The 21,241-nt window shown below is 44.5% G+C and overlaps 1 protein-coding gene and 1 long non-coding RNA gene across 2 annotated transcripts; one reads left to right on the top strand and one right to left on the bottom strand.

Annotated features, from left to right (window-relative positions):
• Positions 1-989: 989 nt before the first annotated feature.
• Positions 990-15,172, bottom strand: LOC308470503 (cytochrome P450 2B4-like). The gene is made up of 9 exons (XM_080993881.1): positions 14,802-15,172; positions 13,496-13,658; positions 13,118-13,267; positions 11,025-11,185; positions 9,667-9,843; positions 7,886-8,024; positions 5,311-5,498; positions 3,986-4,127; positions 990-1,593 (listed from the first exon to the last, which is right to left on the bottom strand). The coding sequence occupies exons 1-9, from the start codon at positions 14,970-14,972 to the stop codon at positions 1,400-1,402; spliced, it is 1,485 nt and encodes a 494-aa protein (XP_080850007.1). The 5' UTR covers positions 14,973-15,172; the 3' UTR covers positions 990-1,399.
• Positions 11,140-11,577, top strand: LOC308470741. Its single transcript, XR_013982619.1, has 2 exons — positions 11,140-11,270; positions 11,443-11,577. It is a non-coding gene; the product is annotated as an uncharacterized lncRNA (long non-coding RNA).
• Positions 15,173-21,241: the final 6,069 nt, after the last annotated feature.

Here is a 21,241-nt window from a genome sequence, read left to right on the forward strand (position 1 = left end):
GTGAATGTTCAATAAACAGGTTGCCTAGAAGTGGTGGAAGTGGCCTTGGAGACTTTTTCCTAGACCAATAGCTTCAGGGGTATGTGGAGCCACTCTTCAGCAGGAAACAGTAGCTGGCTACTAAGACAGAGAACTCAGTCTAAAGCTGTGTGCCTTTTGTAGGCAGATGCAAGATTGCTGTGGTATCTGGCTTGCGGTACCCACAGGAACATGGCTGAGCACCTGAAGACTGATGCAAAGAGTTGGCTTACTTTTTGAAAGAATTTATTTCTGCCTCCCTTAAGCTCTCTTTATCACACGTTTGTCAACTAAAGGATGTACTGCTTCTCTGGGTGATTTTAAACACTGTATTTGTATATTTTAAAACCTGTGTTCTACTTTATTGTAAAGCCTTGAGGTGGGTAAAACCATGTTACTACTAGTGTTTATTCTTAAATCTCTTAACTGGCTTTCCTTACAATCAACTAGTGGGGACCACTTGTCATTTACCTGCCTGTGAGATATATAAATTTTCTTTTTTTAAAAAAAATGGTCCAGTAGCACCTTAGAGACCAACTAAGTTTGTTCTGGGTATAAGCTTTCGGGTGCATGCACATTTCTTCAGATACACTGAAACAGAGAGAGTTATTTTCTTCTTCTTCAGAGATTTAAATAGACAGAATTAAGGAATTTGGGGGTACTGCCTCTTGAGCAGGTGCAGAGGAGAGAGATAAGAGATATTTATTTGACTTGTCTATTCACAGGCTTTCTCTGCTTTCAGTTGGGTTCTAATTGTGGGATCAGTGTTCCTCATGCATTCAAGTGTTTTTTTGTTTTTTGTTTTGCACACAACAAATGCCACCCATATTCCCCCTCAATTCAATCCAGGGTAAATCCAATAAGATTAAAAAACAATAATCTGTTGCCAATGACTCATTTGAAATATCTCAACAACCTGTATGCAGTTTTAAGCCTCCAGCTGAAACCAGACAAACAAGATTAGCATTCACTTTGTTAACTCAGTATAAAGCGTTTATTTGCTCACAGGTAACGGCTAGCCAGAAGCTGCTCTATGGTTACATTTGAGAGAGGCAGCAAAGAAAATTAGGCATGGGTTCTTGTATGAAGCCTACTATATATTCCAAATGCATTGTCAGGGTTGTGGTTTTGGAATGGTCCACTAGAGGCAAGGGAAGAGTGATAGGACTCTCAGCGGGAGCTATGTGACATCAGAACCTCAAGTTTAGAATAACCATAATGCCGTGTGTCACACTTGGTGACTCTCAGCAAATTCCACATCCTCCACTTTTCTACTCTGGCACAGGCCTGAAGCTTTTGGACAGAGAAACAAATAGACACACAGAGACAGAGAGACATTGTTCTGGATCTCTGAGTATTTCTGGAATCATGAATTTCCTTCTCATTTCACATTTTTACGTCTGATGGCTCGTAACAGGCGGTGCTTCCTCTCTTCTCTGCAAGCAGGAAACAGGGTATCCATGTTCATCTCATTGGGGTTTGCAACCAGTTGAAAGGTGAAGTTCTGGAGCAGGGTGGCAATGAAGAGGAAAAGCTCCATCTTGGCCAGACCCTCTCCTGGGCAGGCCCTCTTCCCTAGAAGACGGAAAGGGAAAGAGAACTAGTTCATCACCTGAGACATTTATGGTACCCAGTAAACACTTGACTCCTGAGGAGTCACCTCAAATTATTATGTGTGTGTAGAGACATTTTCCCAGAAGCAAGAGAATGTGATAGCCCCACAATATGAATGCAGAGGTATTTCATTAACCATTAAATGTATGTTGGACTATAAAGGTTACCATCTGTAAGAGCTCTGTTATTCCTCTGCCTATTTAGATCAACATTTCACTGAGCAGCCTAGGCAACAGGATTAAATTTCAATTTTCATCACTCTAAGAAGTAGGAGTGGAAGGATCTGTCAATTTCAATCCTCTCATTTTTTCATTTTCCCACTCTTAAAATCAGTTGCCCATATTTTGCTACAATTTGTCATTAAAAAATATATTTGTCAAACCTCATCAGCATTTTAGGCAGAATTTACCCTAATAAACTAATTTCTATATGTAGTTTTGACTAATATTCACATTTTCGCAATCAGTTTTCCCTACTATAATGCATCTTTGTATGTTATAGTTGCAAATATATTCATTTTTAGGCGCACTTTCCTCCAATATATGCTTTTTGGTAAACATTGTTTGGTTGCAGAACTGTTGCATATTATTATAATTTTCACTTTTAGAAGCAGCATGGGGGCACCTGCAGCATGGGGAGGGGGGTAACCATCCACTCTTGCACTATAAAAACTCCCACCCCACCCCCATGAGCTGTGGTTTGTCCCAGAGGGATTGTTTGTGTACCCTTAAATGCACTTGGGGAGATTTACTAAGATCAAGTATGCGTTGAGAACTTCTGACTTATGGCCCAAAAAGATGTGTTATCAGGTGATATGTGACCATATCACCTGCGCTCCCTTCTCCGCAAAAGTAAAAGACAGCCACTCTGGGGAATACAGGTGAATCACACTGGGACTGCAAAGTTAACCATCTCCCTATGCTGTTTTCCCAATGCAAGAGGACAATGCACATTCCTTCCATCACTCCCATGGTTGCTTGTACCTTTGCCCCACCCCACTCTGAGAGATTTAGTCATGGATATCTCCCTCCCACCATATTTATATAGTTTGACACCAAGATAAATAGCATTCTGCTTCAAGGCTCAGATCTGAAGCTCCTGTTCCCAATGCACAATAGTGTTCATGGCTGCTACTTTTACATGCTGAGACGTGGCTGGTGCTGTGGTCTAAACCACTGAGCCTCTTGGGCTTCCTGATCAGAAGGACAGTGGTTCGAACCCCCGCAACGGACTGAGCTCCCGTTGCTCTGTCCCAGCTCCTGCCAACCTAGCAGTTCAAAAGCACACCAGTGCAAGTAGATAAATAGGTACTGCTCTGGTGGGAAGGTAAATGGCATTTCCATGCGCTCTGGTTTCCATCACGGTGTTCTGTTGCACCAGAAGCAGTTTAGTCATGCTGGCCACATGACCCGGAAAAGCTGTCTATGGACAAACACCAGCTCCCTCGGCCTGAAAGCGAGATGAGTTCCACAACCCCATAGTAGCCTTTGACTGGACTTAACCGCCCAGGGGTCCTTTACCTTTTACCTACTTTTATATGTGGATTTGCATGTCCTCGAGGTGTTAATCTCAAAAACAAGTCAATAGCAATGGCAGGGAGCAAGTCCAACACATGTGGATGAAGCAGGAATTTCAGCAGCAGCCATGATAGCAGAAGACCAGACTCCAAGAAGCAATGCCAGATTACCAAATTGGCAGAGTAGGCACCAAACTATGGGCCCCATGCCTTTTATGGACCCCACAACAACGGACCAAAATAATATTGATTAGATCTTGAAAGAAAATTCCAGTCGAGCTTTCTTAGTTCAATGTTATCTCACGGGACTGCGCGCACTAGGGAGGCCCCAAGATTTCAACCGCCTAGGGGCCTCCACAGGGTTTAATCCGGCACCGCCATGAAGCACTCTCTATGCCAGGAGCGGGAAACCTTTTCACATGATCTGGGTGGGCAGGACCAGAGGCAATAGTGGGTAGAGCAATGGAGCATCCTTTTGCACAGTAGGCTCTATCCAGCCTTGCAAGTCAGAGGATTATTTCTGCACCTGCCCCTTGCCAGCCAGCCAGCCAGCCAGCCAGGTAAGCAAGAAGCACTGTCACAGTTCAAGGACATATTCCAGTCAGCCAGAGCACTCAGGGTGGGCATAGAGCAGGGGCAGTGGTGGGTGCAGCCTGGGAGAAAGGGGTGTGGTCTGGGGAGGGGGGTGTTTGCTTGAGGAGAGTCCTGAGGGCCAAATAAAGAGGCCTGGAGGGCCACATTCAGCTTCCTGAGGTCCCTCAGTCCTGCTCCAGGCTTTTGTAGGATCTTAGGTACCTAAATGCGGCTGCGAGCCCCGCGAACAGCTCTTACTGTTACCTGCAGAGAAAGGCATAAAGGCATCATTCTTCCTGAATTCACCCTCTGCATCCAAGAAGTGACCCGGGTCAAACTTTTCAGGAGTCTCCCAGCAGGCTTGGTCAAAATGCACAGAAATGAGCAGTGGAATAATAAGGGTGTCCTGTAGGGAGATAAGAAGATGCATAATCAAGACTGTCGGCTCAATTTAACAGAGAGCAAATAAAGAAGTCTTGTCTTTGACAGAGAGTTGAATGGAATAAATCTTCTCAGAGGAAGAGGTGGTTCATAGAAGGATAGTAGCAGAAAGATGGTGGGAGCTAAGGGTGGATGGATCTGTCACTTTCAATTATTTCAATTTCTCATTCCCCCCCCCCGCAGCATTTTTTCTTAAATCCTTATAAAAATTCCTCAGCATTTTAGTGCAAATATCTCCTAATAAACACATTTGTATGCAGCATTGACAAATGTACACAATTTTCACAAGCAACCCCCCACCCCGAAAGTAATGCATTTTTTAATGCTTTTTCATGGATCTACCCATTTTTATGCAAAATTTCCCCTTACTGATGCATTTCTGTAAACGTAGTTTTGTTGGAGAGACTATATCATAAAATTCAAACTGATTCGAATTTTCCATTTTCATGTTGTTTCCATTATCATGTTGTTTTGAAAAGTGTGGTTCTGATAGATTCAACTAAGTAGTTGTGTCCGTGGAATGAGGTCCGCTGGCACAACAAGACTCTCCCCACTCTCCTCCCACCACATGCCTTTCACCCCCTAAATCTCTTCTGGAGGGTTGGGGAAAATGCAAGGTTTAAAGAACGGATCGGTGGGGAGGATAGGTGAGGAAGTTCTGCTGCCCAAGCAGGCCTCATTCCCCATATGCATACCCCACTTGGCACTATGTTAAGCCCCACCCCATGTCTTTATGCAATTTACGATCAATTGTATCAAGATGTGTGGGGGAAAGTGTGTGTAGTGTTTTACCAACAATTCAAAATCTGTACTTCTCCCAGTTTAGCAGTGCAGTTCTCTGGCCATGTGTACAAAAACACACATACTAAGATAAAGTGTGCATAAAATTCATATACTGATGAAAATAACATACAAGCTGCGTTGTAATAAGCTAAAATGTATATATTAGGAGAAATTCACACTGCAATGCTAATGAAATTTCATAAATACTTTTTAAAACATGCAAAGTGATGTGGAAAAGTGGAGAACTAGAATTTATGACTGGAGAAATGAGAAACAAAAAACTGAAATTGCCATATCTGACCATCCTTTGCACAATACATTTGCCCTTCACCAAAATACCCTGTTTATTTTCTGACTTGCCACACCTGAGGGATGGTGTAGCCCTTGAAATCCACATCCCGAGTTGTCAAACGTGGAAAAGCCTCACCACTCCCTAGCTGATAACGCAGCACCTCATGGGTAAATGCATTGGTGTAGTTCATCTTCACCCTGTCCTCCATGCCAGGAGCACGGTTGACTCCAACAACCTCATCAATCTCTTGGTGGACTTTGGCTGCAAAGAATGATATTGTATTGCAATGAATAATAATATTGCATGTTATTCTGGAACCCATTTCCCCATATTGACAGTACAGGCTCAGACTGCCTGCATCATACAGTGTGTAGAACCAAGGATATACAGCCGATTTTCGCTTTCCAATTTCAACCCTATTTGAGAGATCAGTTTGAAGTGATGGCCCAATGATCCACAGTCACTTGCTGCATGACAGATCCACTGCTTGATCCAGGCCAGTAATCTAAAATGCTTAGGGTTAATCACAGGTTTGTCTGACCCAGAACGAGGGCTTTTTTTTCAACCGGAACTCAGTTCCAGCACCTCTCAGGTGGGCATTATTGCCATTATAAGAGAACAAGGGAGGCATTCATGGTGAGTTCCAGTACCTCTTTTTCTAGAAAAATAGCACTGCCAAGGATTTGCATTCGACTGAAGGGACCAGTGGAATTCTAGAAACAATAAAAGGAACCTGCTCCTGCTAAAACCAGAACAGGAGCATGAACATGAAATTCTGCATCTGTTAAGCTTTATTCTGCACCTAGTTTCTTATTCCTAAAAGTCCAAGGCCCACTACTCTAGCAGTTTCCCATAATCAATCCATCAAGTCTGAGCTATCTTTAAAAGAATAATTAGGAGGTCTGTCCCTGCTTGCTCCACCCGCCAGCTCTGCCTCCCCATTTGCCAACTACCTTCTCCCCACAGCTGGCCAACCCACTTCCTTTACAACTCACCTACTCTGGGGGTGCTTCCCAGAGTGGTTTGCTAAACTGCTCTATGAAAGTCCCTCTCTGCTTGTGTTAAACCTCATTGCAGCCATGCTTAATGGAGGGTTAATGCTTCGTAGAGCAACTTGCTAAACCACTCTGTGAAATGCCTCATCCCTTTCTATTAAACAGCTCCCCTGGGCCCCCTGCCACCAGTGCTGCTTCCTCACTCTCCTGCCTGCTGTTCATAGTGCTAGAGTTGGCTTGGTCACCTGTTGGCAGCCACTTGAATTGCAGAGTGTGATGATAGCCTTACGTTTCTATGTAAGAAAGAAGATATAATGTATGAAATCATTCTAGAGCGGGTGAAAGATTACTGTATAGAGAGAATAGCAGCTTTATTGGCCTGTTTGCCTCAGAACAGGACCGGCCCACCCAAGAGGCTTGGTGAAGCATTCACCTCAGGCAGCAGCCCAGGGACAGTGGAGGAGGCAGCAGATCCAGGCCCCTGAGGAGCCATCTCCTCTGCCTGTCAGCCACTGCCTCCTCAGCCCCCACCTTCCCCCACCATTCTTCCTTGCCACCTGCTGCTCTCTGGTCCTTCCCCCCTCCCCCACTGTCTTCAGCAGGTGTGGGATTCTCCAGGCTGCCTCCCATTGCCTCAGGAGGTTGCCGTGGCAGAGGTGATGGCAGCAGCAGAGCAAGAGGCAGGGGTGGCCGTGGGGCGCCATTTTCTGTTTTGCCTCAGGCAGCAAAATGTGCTAGGCTGGCCCTGCCTCAGAAGGTTATACATCTAGTGCACATTTAAAATGTGAAATGTATTTTCAAACATGGTTAAATTGTTAATTTCAAATACTGAGGTGGTTGTGGGATTGTGGTGGTCAGAGAAATCTCTTGGGGTTTCTTTCAACTTGGCTATTCTTGATTCTAGAGAATGTGGGCCAAGAAATGGACAGGCAGGTTTAGGCTCATTGTTAAGTAAACTCCAGAAATAAGTTGCTCAGGGTGTCCCAGCTGTTAAGTAGAGGAGTTTAGCAACAGCTCGGGAAGCAGAGACTCCTACTAGAGGGTGGTGGGCATGACTTTCTTCACTTTCTCTAAGGGTGGAGCTTGTGAAGAGAGAAACAGCCTGTAGTTTTGTGGGAGAGACAACACAGACTGGGGGTGGGGATGGTGAGAGAGCTAAGCTGGAGCTCTGAAATATCTGGAAGTGTCAGGAGAAGAGTTGGTGGAAGAAGATTGGAAGAAATTTAAAGACTATTTACAGAAATATTGCAAAATTAATGAATGTTAGAATGATGTTGGATTGAAGTTAAGTGGTTTCTAGCTGAACAGGTACAAAAGAAAAGGGAAAAATTGGTTTATAATATGTAAAAATTTAATGTTATAATATATCAAGATTAAAGATTAGGATTAAAAAGGAGGGAAAGGAATTGTTGGATTAACAAATTGAATTGGAATACAAAAGAGGGAGGTATGAGGAGGTCCGGGAAACAAGTAAATGTATAACAAGTGATGAAAAGATGGAATTGTTTTTAACTGTTTTTTCTTTTTTGTATTTTTTCTTTTTATTGTTAATTTTTTTTATTAATGTGATTTTTCTTTTTTTGAAACTTTAATAAATATTATTTAAATATATATATATCTGGAAGTGTCTGTTGGGGTGCTAAAACTCTGTACCTTGTATGTGTGGGAACTTTGCCAACAACAGGAGGCCATACAAGATGCTACTGCTTGAGGTCTCTATACCAGCAGAAAAGAGGACAAACGCAGTCATCACTAGGTCTTCAACACAGATATTCTGAGCAGAGCTTTGTTCCTGTAAATTAATGCAGAAAGAAAGGGAAGAGGTGGAAGGGAAATACCTTCTTAAAAGAAAGGACCAGAATTTGTGCAACACCAGACAGCTGTGCATCAGTAAACTGGCAAGATGGTTTTCTCGGCTTTAGCTCCATTCTAGATTAAGGTTACCAGATTTTTTCCGATGAATCCGGGGACACAATAAATAAATAAATACTACACGTTTGGGATGTTGATGCCGCAGCGATGGCAGTGGCAGAGGGGCGGCCACTGCCTTGACCTCAACCGCCGCGTTTCCCCTTCCTCTGAGGCTCCTATCTGCTTTCTCCATGAGCCTGGTCAGCCCCTGAGTTGTTGGTTCTTCGGTGGTGGGTCAGGCATGGAAGGCGGAGAAGGAGGGCCAAGAGCAGTGGCGGTGGTGAGGCTCGGGTAGCACAATGCCTCCCTTCCCATTGGAGCAGCCCCAATCCCATTCCTACTTGCGTGCAAGCAGGAGGTGGTGGGGATCCCTCAGCTGGGAAGGGAGGCTTCCTGTTGCCTAACTGAGAGATCCCTGCCCCCTCCTGCTTGCACGCAAGCTCCGATAGGCAGCATGAAGCCTCCCTTCATAGCTTAGTTGCTGGGGTCAGGGAAGGGGGAGGCAGCCTGGAAGCTGCATCTTGGAGCCCCTGTCCCACCATCATATGGGGACTTCTGAGCAGCTCCTGAAGCCAGCCAGAGCCAACAGCTCCGGGCTGCTGAGACTGCCGCTGCTGTGTTTCCCGGGGACATTAGATGAAATCTGGGGACATTCCAGGGATGGAATTTGTCCAGGGACTTATTCGCAAATCCAGGGACTGTCCCCGGGAAACGGGGACGTCTGATAACCCTATTCTAGATCAAGCTATAGGAAGGGGCCACCAAAAGCGGCAATCTTATGCAATACTTCCATGTCCCATGGAACTTACTGAGGCTGTCCCACCCATCTGGATAGAGATAGCAGATTAGGTTCATGGCTGAATGGAAAAGAAAAGGGACTGAGGTGAAGCAGATCCAGTTCCTTCTGCTATGGCCTTTGTACAAGCAAACTCCTAATATCTGATGTGTCTTACTCCCTTGCCTCCACCACCTACTCCTCTGTGGGACCCTGCCACAGATAACCTTTGTGGCTCGGCATTTCCCTCTGTGCAAAGGAAGGCCATCTGCCTTACTCACCTCTCAGCCAGAGCCTCCTCCTCTCTTCTTCTGGACCCTGCTTTCTAGGTTCCTTTGGAGCTCTAAACTGATGCACTTGGTGTCTTCCTCTCACTGCCTTCCATTTCAAGGGGCCCTCAAAATTTTCATGTTCCCCCATTACCTGATAAGCATCTCCGACTGATCTGTATGCTGCTGGCTATCGCCAAGCAAGGTGGACATGTTGATGCACACCCAGGTGAGTGACTTTGGATCACAGGGACTCACTACTGAATTTACAGGCAAAGAATTGTAGCAGACATGACAATATATGCCACATATGTATAAAGTTTTCTGGAGAGCATAGCCAATTTCCAATCAAAATAGTCTGCCCTAAGCTTTTGGGGTGGGGGTGGGGAATCCCCAGGCTGAAAAGATACAAGTTTTGTAGTTACACGCAACAAGCCACTTCCCTTAGCTTCTCTCCCGCCAACAAACTTCTCATCTACCTTATTCAACCTGAGCAGGAAGCAGTCAATAAAATCACCAGGATTTTGTGGATCCAGGTTCAATTTGTGAGATTCCACGCTATCTCGGATAAACTGGCAGAGCTTGGAAGAGTCAGTGAAGGATTTCTTGTGTGGTCCAGGTACGAAGTCCATAATCCTTGGGATAGCATTGTATGCCTGGGACAAGGCAATGCAGTGCATTAGAGACAGTGATTCCCTCCCCCCTCTCCTGCCCCCATCTTCAGTGGCTTACTTTCCCACCTTTGGCCCAATTCACACGTTAATATATGCACCCATGTATTAGAGAATGGTTGCCACATTCTTTCTGGCAAAATACAGGGCAGGGCAGGGCAAGGGGGGGTGGGGTGATTTTTATTTTTAAAATCTGGTGCTGAAATGACTTCAAAAGAATCAATTACAATCTATTACAGTCTAACAGAATGGCCCCTCTGGAATTTGACATACACACATACATGCACACACACAAATTTGTAAATCTGTCTGTGCTTTGCGACCCAGAACTTAAATACATAACCTTTCACACCCCTTTTCACACACAAGCATTTGGAGAGGATCCCTAACTTGGCAGGGGGGGAGGGGGAGGGAGAGGAAGAGAGTTGACCTGAAATACAGGACAAACTGCATTCTGCATTGAATCAATATAGGACACAGCATTTTACATTGAACTATAGGACTCAGTGGTGTAGGGTTTGTGGTGGGTGCGGACTGCCCTGAGTGTCATCACTAAGGGGTGTGTGTGACAAAATGGCAAAATTTGTGTTTTTAAAATAAATAAATAAAAATTGGGCTCACAACACTTTTCTTTTTTTTTGGAAAAAATAACTCCCGCACCCACCACAGCTCCCTTCCTACGCCACTGATAGCTAGGCGAAGCGGGGGACACTGCAGCGTGCCTGAGCCATGTGTCTCTCTTGAGGGGGAGGCGGCGGGCTGACTGCCTGCAAGCTCCATGCTGCTTTTTTGAGCAGCATGAGACTTGTGTCTGCCCACCACCTCAGCCGCCCTACAGCTGAGGGGGAGGCTGCGGAGAGGCTCCATGCAGCGCTCCCTGCCTTGGCTCACCTCGCACCCACGCTGCAGTGTCCCCCGCCTTGCACCCTGCCCCCAGCTGCAGTACATGCGCGCTGCACCGGGCAGCCAAGCAGCTAGCTACACCGCTGACAGGACTATCCTGTATTATACAGGATAGGTGGCAACCCTTGTTCTCACTAACATGGAAAACCTATGTCCAGGTTGTTCTCCTTCGGTTTGCTCATAAAAGGAGCATTCTGCATAAATGAACACTTTCAATGACTGGGAGAAGTCCCCAGTTTTCCTAGTGCATGAGGGTGACGTACCGTTCCAGAGACATGGAAAAAGAGGCTCACATATTTCTTGATCACATCCATGAGCTCCTTTAATTGGGGGTCTTCATAGCTGAATCGGGTCCCAAAGATAACAGAGCAGAGCACATTAGAAACAGCAGTTGCGATGTCTGGCAATGCATCAAAGGCCTGCCCTACAACCGCAAAGAGAGGGTTAAAAATGTGACTGGCCTTTGTATCCTCTGCCCTTCATCCGTCAAGGCTTTGTGAACTTTCTCGGTGAGTGATAGTTTGGAATTTGGATCTTTTATCTCTGTGTGTTCTGAAATTAAAGCTCAAGGTTGGCACATTCAAATAAGTGAAGGTGATGTGCCAAAGTGATGAACTTGTTTAAAAAGAAGAAGAAGTGAATTTCATCTGAATTCATCATGAAATCAATTTTTCCACACAGAATTTATATGGAAAATACAGCAGCTCTAGCAAGACACATTTCTGAAAAAATTGTAACATGAAGAGGCTGATTAAAACAAGCATTATGAAAAGCATGGGAGCAAGCAATTTTGCTCCCTAAAGAAAGCTACCAAAAGAGAGATGTGTTAGTCACTGTGTTCAGTGGGGCTTACTCCCAGGTAAATGGCCATAGGATCACTGCCTTAATGCCTCCACAGACATACACACCTAAGATATTGGCAAGGACAAAAAGTGAAATGAATGCCAGAATTCACTACCACAATCCAGCCAGTCATTAACCTATGAGAAATGTACTTCCAACACATTAGAGATACATGCCAATGCATGTGTTATGAGCAGGGAAATGGGTTCTTCATGCCAAAGTGTAGAATCTTGCATTGAATTTCATTGTATTAGTTTGGGCCCAGGTCTCCAATCTGTTAAGGCCCTTTTGAATCCCAATTCTGTCTTCTGCAGCGTTAGCTACCCCTCCCAGTTTGATATCATCTGCAAATTTGATTAGCATTCCCTCAATACCTTCATCCAAGTCATTTATAAAGATGCTGAACAACAACGGGCCCAGGACAGAACCCTGGAGCACCCCACTTCTGGGCCGTGTCCAAAACGTGCTGTTGGGGGATGAGTGTTCAGACCCCTGGGCTCTCATTTGTGGGATGCCTCAGAGTTCTATCCTCTCCCCCATGCTTTTCAACAACTATATGAAGTCACTGGGAGAGATCATCAGGGGGTTTGGACTGGGTGTTCACCAGTATGCGGATGATATCCAGCTCTATCTCTCATTTAAATTGGAACCAGTGAGGGTGGTGAATGTCCTTGTGTGAGTGTCTGTAGGTGGTTGGAGGATGGATGGCAGCTAACAGATTGAGGTTGAATCCTGACAAGACAGAAGTATTGTTTCTGGGGGACAGAGGGCAGGCAGGTGTGGGGGATTCCCTGGTCCTGAATGGCATAACTGTGCCCCTAAAGGACCAGGTGCACAGCCTGGGAGTCATTTTGGACTCACAGCTGTCCATGGAGTCACAGGTCAATTCTGTGTTCGGGGCGGCTGTCTACCAGCTCCATCTGGTACGCTGGCTGAGACCCTACCTGCCTGCGCACTGTCTCACCAGAGTGATACATGTGTTGGTTATCTCCCACTTAGACTACTGCAATGCACTCTATGTGGGGCTATCTTTGAAGGTGACTTGGATACTCCTACTTCTCCTCCTCCTCTTCCTCCTACTACTACTACTTTTTTCCAGGATGATGAGAAACCATTAGTGAGCACTCTTCAGTCAACCAGCTATAAATGCACATAAGAGTTATCTCATCCATAACAGTTATCTCATCATGGGGGGCTTTGTCAAAAGCTTTACTGAAATCAAGATACACTACGTCCACAGCATTCCGCTGATCCTGGTCACATGTCTATATGCCCCAGCATACTCTTCTTTACTTCCTCTTTAACACTGTTCCCGCCCTAAAGGAAGGGCTGCTCTGTGTTCCCTATACCAGGAATGGGAATCTAGCATGTTCCAAATATTTTGAACCCCTGCTTCCATTAACCCTGGCCATTGGTTATGCTGACCGTGGCTGAAGGGAGCTGGGGTCCAACAATATGTGGAATGCCGCAGGTTCCCCATCTCTGTACTAGACCAGGAAGGTGCCTAGAGAACCTTGTTGGGCTGCCAGCACTTCCACCAAGCAGTTTGCCTCCTCTTGCATCCGCTCAGCCATCGGTTTCCTCCCCATGCCAAAGTTCCTCAGTGTGGAGAGAGTGAAGCGGCGCAGTTCCCTCCATTTTGCATTGTCTGAGCTGATGAGCCCTGAAAAATACAATTGGCACTGTTGCATTTATGTTTAATCAGACGACACTGAAGTCTGCAGCATGTTTTGTCCAGAGGCAAGGATCTTCTCCCAAAGGATTTACATGGCTTGTTGTCCCCAAGATTTGTAAGAAGATTGACAGCCATCAATTCCTGGGAAAGATTGCCATGACTCTTGGCAACTGCATCTCAAATTAAGGGGAAGATAAGATAGTTAAGAGCACCCACCGTAACCATCAGTCACTTTTTCAATGAGAGCTATGGGTGGCCGCCCACCAAATGCTTCAGCGTGATCCACCAATGCACCTTTGACCGCATCATATCCACAAAGTACAACCACAGGCTTTGGCCCCAGCCAGATGGTGAAGACTGAGCCATACTTCTCAAAAAGCTGAGGACAGAATCCAAGAAAAGCATGAGTCATTGAGCTGTAAGATATCATTCTTGGAAATCTGCTCCAATTTGCTGCCCACACCATACCATTGCTTACTGCAGATCAGTTGCATTGATCATCCTTTATTTTTGTTTTTTTTAAAAATGGAGTTCAAAGAATGTGTGCATGGGGGGGGGGAGATCCTCACCTGTCCTACGTAAGTACCTTGAATGGGCTCTGCAGCTATACTTATCTCAGTTCTAGCACTGGGGAGAACATGATAAGTTCACCTCAAATAAAGGAAACGGCCTAGTGTAAGACTGAGATTGCATTCACATTAGAACTTCACCTCTGATTCACAGCTATCGCCCAAAGCACATTAATACTTCACTTCACATTTAGCGTGCTGAGGTCAATTCAATCATTTCTTCAAGATGCAGGCAAACCTTGAAGTGTTGTCAAAATGCTAGCATTAAAGAGACAGCATGGGTGGTTCTGAACATAGGAATGCAGCAATTTGCCTCATGCAGAGTCAGACCATTGGCCCATTTACTCCAGTAAGGCCTACACTGACTGGCAGCAGCTCTCCAGGTGCTCTCCAGGGATTGAGCATGTGACCCTCTCTTTGCTAAACAATGTACCCTCCCTGCCCCCACTCTGCTGCTTTAAAGGGGAAAACACACACATCTGGACTCCTCAGATCATGGATCTTTCAAGCCAAGGTTGCTTTGAGTGGAAAGATCACAAGGCAATTGGAACACCATGAGTCATGGTGTGAGGAGAGCTAAATGAATTTACCTTGAGAGTAGAAGCAAAGAGCAGAATGAAGGGGGGGGGAGCTAAATACACGCTTCCAAATGCAATCAAAGGAAGATGGCAGGGGAGAGAACTTCAATCATGCCAGCTGGATGAGTTAAAGTGAAATAAATCTCACCCACCCGATCTTAATGGATCTTGAAAATGCTTCCCAAATTATGGGGTAGTTATGAGAATAGAACCAAGGAGCATTTGGAGTAGGTGGTGGCACAAGAGGATTGGTATTCCTGGAAATCTCACATATGCATTCACCTCCTGCCTTTATTTCTGCCTTTGCTTCTTGAGCCATTTCTTATTCTCTGCCTTTTTAATTCCAGTGGCAGCCTTGCAAGAGAGGGCACTTACCTTGGGGTAGGTTTTGTGTAGAGGCAGGACCTCTTTCTGCAGGAGGTTTCCCAGAAAGAGCCAGGGAGTGGGTCCTGGAGGTAGCTGGCCTCTAGCTTTGTGAAGTTTGAAGGACAAGGCTGTGAGCAGAAAAAGAAGAAGGAGCACTCCTGCCCCAGTTACCAGCTCCATCTGTATCCTTGCTCTGTCCACTCCAAAGGCAAAAGGGCAGAAGCTTTTTAAGAGATGCTGACCTAGAAGAAAGTGACAAAGTTTGAGACACGCCCAGAACGCCAGCAAGAGACATTTTTTCTACCTTCCTGGATTCCAATCCCCCTGGTATCTTCCATTGTTGCTAAAACAGCTGCAGGCTAGTCAATGACACCAGTGATTTGGGACGCAACAGAACTTTTCACAAAACTCTTGTTTAGTTACTGTTTTGATTTCATAGAAAAATAAATGGCACAATCCCTGTTAATTTTTTTTTTTTGGTAAAGGTTCAATTGCCATTATCATCATCATAAACATAGGTTCAAGATTCCAGTAAGTAGGAGTTTGAAAGGGATATAGATTTAGGTCAGTTTATCCCCATGGGGATTTTTGCCAGGGAATGGACAATGGGTGTTTATTAAGTTTGGAATTAACTACTAGTCACGATGGCTATGGTCTCTCTCCATGGTCAGAGGCAGCAATGCTTCTGAATAGCAGTTGCTGGAAATGAAAGGAGGTGAGAGGTCTCTTGTGCTCAGCTCCCACTTTAGATTTCCCCCTAGGTGTCTGGGTGGCCCCTGTGAAAGCAGGATGCCAGGCTATTTGGGCCATTGGCCTGATCTTGCAGACCATTCTTAGTTCTTTGTAGAAGCCTTCTTTTATAACTGAAACTAGAATTTAACTGGTTTTGTGCTTTGAAAATGCATTGACCCTGTTTTCCCCATGGAGCAGTGGTCAGCAGTTCCTGACACTCTGGTACTTTAAAGACGTGGGATGATATTCAACACTAAATTAGGCCAATTAATTTTTACTCAGAACAGACACGTTGAAATAAATTGGCCTAATTTAGTCATATTCCTTCATTTCAGTGGCGTTACTCTGAACAAAACTGAACACCACTCCTACAGATTTATTGTGACATGAGATGAATATATATGATGATAAATAAAATGGGCTTCTGTCTACAAAAGCTTGTGCCATAACAAATTTGGTTAGGCTCAAAGTTGTTGTTGACCTTTCTGCTATATTGTTGAAAGTGGCTCAAATTGTTAACCTTCTGCACTTTCCCCTACCTGCAGTTACAGTTCCTGTTCTTTGCATTGCTGCTTATTTTAGCTCAATGACACTGCAACTTTGCAGTTTTTCTTGTCCTGTTTCCCCATTCTGCTGCCAGCATCATTCCCCTTCTTCCTCCTGCCAGAGGACCAGTTTGCACTAGAAGAATTCGGCACTAATTATAAACTACAATGCCCCTTTTGCTCATTACTAGGAACTCATGAACCATTCTCTAGCATTTCTTTGTCAACTGACTTGTTCCCCCTTTAAAGGACCCGGAGTCACAATGTTTGGGAATAGCCGCACTACACAGGGAAAGGACTAAGAAGCTGATGCACAATCACACAAGCATGGGAGTGCTACATCAGGATCCAACATGGGTTGATGGTTAGGATGTTGTACTGGGAAGACCCAGGTTCAAATCCCAACTCATCCATAAAGCCATCTAGATGACCATGGTCTCGGCACCGTGTCTCAGCCTAACTGGCTGTCCAGAGGAAAACAAAGGGCTTGCCTGACAAGCCGCAGTTGCTGAAATGATCTCATTGATAGTGCAGAATGCAGGTCAAAGATATTTTTCTAGCTGAAAAGAACATAGTGGTAAATGTAGACTCCTGCTATAGTCTCCCCCTCTTGTGTATACTTCTTAATGTACAGAGTTTCTTACCTGCTGGCCTTCTTCCTCCATTAGCTTTCCTTCCACTTGCAAGGAACCAACCATATCCTCCCCTTAGTATCTAATTTTATTCGGTACAATTTTATTGCTTTGAACACGTCTTGAAGTTGAGGACTTTATACAAAATGCAGTAGGCTTTTAATATTTACATATGCATCGGGATAATAATATTGAATTTATATAATAATGTATGGGTTAGAGTTTTCTTCGTATATTTTATATATTCATATATTGTTTCTTTCTACCCAGTTTTGTACCTTTTTCTTTTCCTTTCCTTTCCTTGCGTCACTTTATTTATAATTGAAACATTTTCAATAAAAATACCCCAAAAAAAGTTGGGAAGAAAAGAGCAAATGTGAAACACTGTTTAGGATTGGACAGATTGGGACAAAGTGGTGTGTATAAAATGGCTGTGCAGGTTAAAGACTACTTGTGCAAATGATCTTTCTTCTCAGCTTCTCCCTCTGCCAGGTCCCCTGAAAAAAGCCTCTCCTGGTGGGCCTTCCTTTTGAGGGTTCTGCAGTGGAGGGGGGAATTGCAAATGTTGGATATAAACCATGGGTAGGCAAACTAAGGGCCAGGGGCCAGATCCGGCCCAATCGCCTTCTATATCTGGCCTTCGGAGGGGGCCACCAGGGGGCGCATTGGAAGATGGCTGACAATAACATCTCTCCGACCCACATGAGGTAATTAAGAGGCTGATATGGGAGTATGCAGCCTCCCTTCGTTGCCCCAAGGGAATGGGGAACGCTGCCTTGCCTGCTGTGTCCATAATTCACCCCCGGATTCGAAAGAATCAAGTGAAGAACGGGAGTGAAGACTGCTAACTGAAGTGACCTCTGTGAAACGAGAGCAACGGGTTGGATTTAACGGAATACAACATGAAGAAAATTCAGTATGCTGGAGAGGGACTGGATGGGGGGGGACTTTTTTTCTTTTCTTCTATGTGATTAACCAATAACCCCTCCTCAAAAAGAACCACCGCATAACCGACCTAAGCAGGATGATTAAAAACTGTGTGGAAATGATTTACTACCAAAAGTTTGGCTTGTGACGTCGAGAAAAAGAACAAGGGCTTTTGATGGCGCAGCAACAAAAAGGGAGTCGCCATTTTGACAAGTCCTGTCGAAAGATTCATGATCGGGAGGAGGAAGCTTTGTTTTCATATTGGATTCCTGGTAGAACCTCCTCGAGGACTGAGAAAGAGGGACAGACCTGTAAAAAGTGAATGAGTAGACAGCAAGAATGTTTTTCTTTATGGAAGCGATGAAATATGACTCTTCAGCTGGCTGAAATATGACTCTTGGACGAACGGAAAAATCCACACAGGAATACAAATTTGTTTCAACCCGCTTATGGAGACAATCAGAGGCCACAAAGACAAAGAGAAAGGGAAAATATATGAAAACAACTAGAAGAGATGTGGAAAACAGCAAGAAAGGATTGGACAGAATTCTGAACATTATTTGGACATATTTGTGGACTTTTAAAGCAGCAGCAGCAAGAGGATTGGATCCCTTTCGGAACTTGAAATATGGGTACTCCCAACGAAAATTTAAAATTAGGCTCTGTAATTCAGAACTTATGTGATTTGATTTGATATGATTGGTCTGTTAATAAAAAATATTTAAAAAAATAAAATCCGGCCTTCGGAAGGTCTGGGAATCAGCATGTTTTTACATGAGTAGAATGTGTCCTTTTATTTAAAATGCATCTCTGGGTTATTTGTGGGGCCTGCCTGGTGTTTTTACATAAGTAGAATGTGTGCTTCTATTTAAAATGCAACATTTATTTAAAATGTTATTTGTGCAGCATAGGAATTCGTTCATTTTTTTAAAAAAAAAAATAGTCCCCCCCCCCCACACACAAGGTCTGAGGGACAGTGGACCAGCCCCCTGCTGAAAAAGTTTGCTGACCCCTGAATTACAACCCAATGTAATTGGGTGTCAGATATTTTCACAGTTTAACAGCCATTTTAGAAGCGTGGGTTGTAGTACTCATCCCCAAACATAGCAGCCTTAAAAATGTGTTATGTGGAAAACAGGGTTCATAAACATCTATATCCATTCAAAATGGAGGGTTTTAAAATAAATCATTCCAACTTAATTGAAAACAAAATTATGAAAGCTGGGTAAATTAAATTAAATGGGAAGTTTTTGCTAAGCTTAAAGACCACACTTCCCTAGCCAAACAGTCATTTTTTGTGATTTGAATATTCTGGATCTGCTACATACAATCTTCTTTATTTGTTTGAAGTCTAGGGCTACTGTACCTTTCTAATATCACACAGATGGATGAGCAAGGGGTCAAAAGGAGCAACATTTTAGACTTCCGGGGAGGCGCCTCCGGTAATGGCGGAATTCCCACCACTGAGATCATTCCGTTGTAACTATCCAACCTCCCCAAATTTCAACACCTCTTGCGATGGTTTGACCCCTTTCTGTTTTAACAGTACAAATTCTACAAACACCTTCCATATCTCCTCAAAATCATTTCTCCTGCATATTCCCTGTCTTACCTGCAATTATGCATAACTTCTTTTATCTTTATCATTCATATTTTGATTTTCCAGTGTCCTAATTTCTTCCTCTAACTTTTTAATGTCTTGTTGTTGTTTTTTCAATTTACTAGATTCCCAAATACTAATTCCCCTCATCATTGCTTTCATTGTATCCCATATTATTGCTTGAGTACTTTGCCCCTTCTCATTAATCTCCCATATGTCTAATAATTATTTCCCTATCTTATTTACTGTTTGACTGTTATTGAAGATCCTTGTGTCTAGCCTCTGTTTTCCGGCTTCCTTATAATTTTTCTTTATTTTTAATACCATATTAACCAATGTGTGCTCGGTTATCTTTATTATTCCAATTTCAGTACTCATTATTTTAAATATTAAGTTTTTTGAAGCAAAGATGTAATCGATCCTTGAGTAGGACTTATGCATAGGTGAGAAGAATTAATAATAATAATAATAATCATAATTTATTATTTACACCCCGCCCATCTGGCTGGGCTTCCCCAGCCACTCTGGGCGGCTTCCAAAAAAATATTAAAATACTGTAATACATCAAATATTAAAAGCTTCCCTAAACAGGGCTGCCTTCAGATGTCTTCTAAAAGTTTGATAGTTGTTCTCTTTCAGGTCTGATGGGAGGGCATTCCACAGGGAGGGCGCCACTACCGAGAAGGCCCTCTGCCTGGTTCCCTGTAACTTGGCTTCTTGCAGTGAGGGAACTGCCAGAAGGCCCTCGGTGCTGGACCTCAGTGTCCAGGTAGAATGACGGGGGTGGAGACGCTCCTTCAGATATACTGGACTGAGGCCGTTTAGGGTTTTAAAGGTCAGCACCAACACTTTGAATTGTGCTCGGAAACTTAGTGGGAGCCAATGTAGGTCTTTCAAGACCAGTATTATGTGGTCTCGGCGGCCGCTCCCAGTCACCAGTCTAGCTGCCGCATTTTGGATTAGTTGCAGTTTCTAGGTCACCTTCAAAGGCAGCCCCACATAGAGCGCATTGCAGTAGTCCAAGCGGGAGATAACCAGAGCATGCACCACTCTGGTGAGGCAGTCTGCAGGCAGATAGGGTCTCAGCCTGCATACCAGATGGAGCTGGTAAACAGCTGCCCTGGACACAGATTTGATCTGTGCCTCCATGGACAGCTGTGAGTCCCAAATTACTCCCAGGCTGTGCACCTGGTCCTTCAGGGGCACAGTTACCCCCATTGAGGACCAGGGAATCCTCCACACCTGCCCGCCTCCTGTCCCCCAAAAACAGTACTTCTGTCTTGTCAGGATTCAACCTCAATCTGTTAGCCTCCATCCATCCTCCAACTGCCTCCAGACACTCACACAGGCCCTTCACCGCCTTCACTGGTTCTGATTTGAAAGAGAGGTAGAGCTGGGTATCATCCGCATACTGATGAACACCCAGTCCAAACCCCCTGATGATCTCTCCCAGCGACTGCGTGTAGATGTTGAAAAGCATGGGACAGAACCCTGAGGCACCCCACAAGTGAGGGCCCAGGGGTCTGAACACTCATCCCCCACCACCACTTTCTGAACACGGCCCAGGAGGAAGGGGCGTATGACAGTGCCCCCAGCTCCCAGCCCCTCAAGACGGTTTCTTCTCTCCTCCCCTCATCACTCTCCAAACATCTTTCATATCTTTCCTTTTCATAATTTTAGCTAACCCTGTAATGTTATTACATCTTTCCTCTGGGGTAGGATTTGACTTATCCAATTGTTTATCTAATACCATATTGAAATCTCCTGCCATAATCATATAGCCCTTTTGAATATCCTCCAATTCCTTAAACACTTTTGTGGCCTTTCAGAAAATTTAAGTCCATTCCAGTGCTTAAACATGTGGTGTGTTTAGGTGTCAGTGAAGCTCAGATGCTTACAGGAGGAGAAGAAGCAGGCAGAGAGAGAGAGAACAGTTAACAGCAGAAGGCAGAGAGAAGGGGGAGAGCAGCTGTAATCTGAGCTCTGAACAAGGGGAGACAAAAGACAGGGCCA

The sequence above is a fragment of the Podarcis pityusensis genome, assembly GCF_964106645.2.
Source record: "Podarcis pityusensis genome assembly, chromosome: 2".
Lineage (NCBI taxonomy): Eukaryota > Metazoa > Chordata > Lepidosauria > Squamata > Lacertidae > Podarcis > Podarcis pityusensis.

Bases quoted from the DNA above. Each gene is read 5' to 3' on its own strand.
- LOC308470503 (XM_080993881.1), bottom strand. From the start codon at position 14,972: ATGGAGCTGGTAACTGGGGCAGGAGTGCTCCTTCTTCTTTTTCTGCTC. The intron at 13,659-14,801 runs GTAAGTGCCCTC...TTCTGTCCTCAG, and splicing joins TACACAAAACCTACCCCAAG to CTTTTTGAGAAGTATGGCTC. The intron at 13,268-13,495 runs GTGGGTGCTCTT...TGTATTTTTCAG, and splicing joins AAAAGTGACTGATGGTTACG to GGCTCATCAGCTCAGACAAT.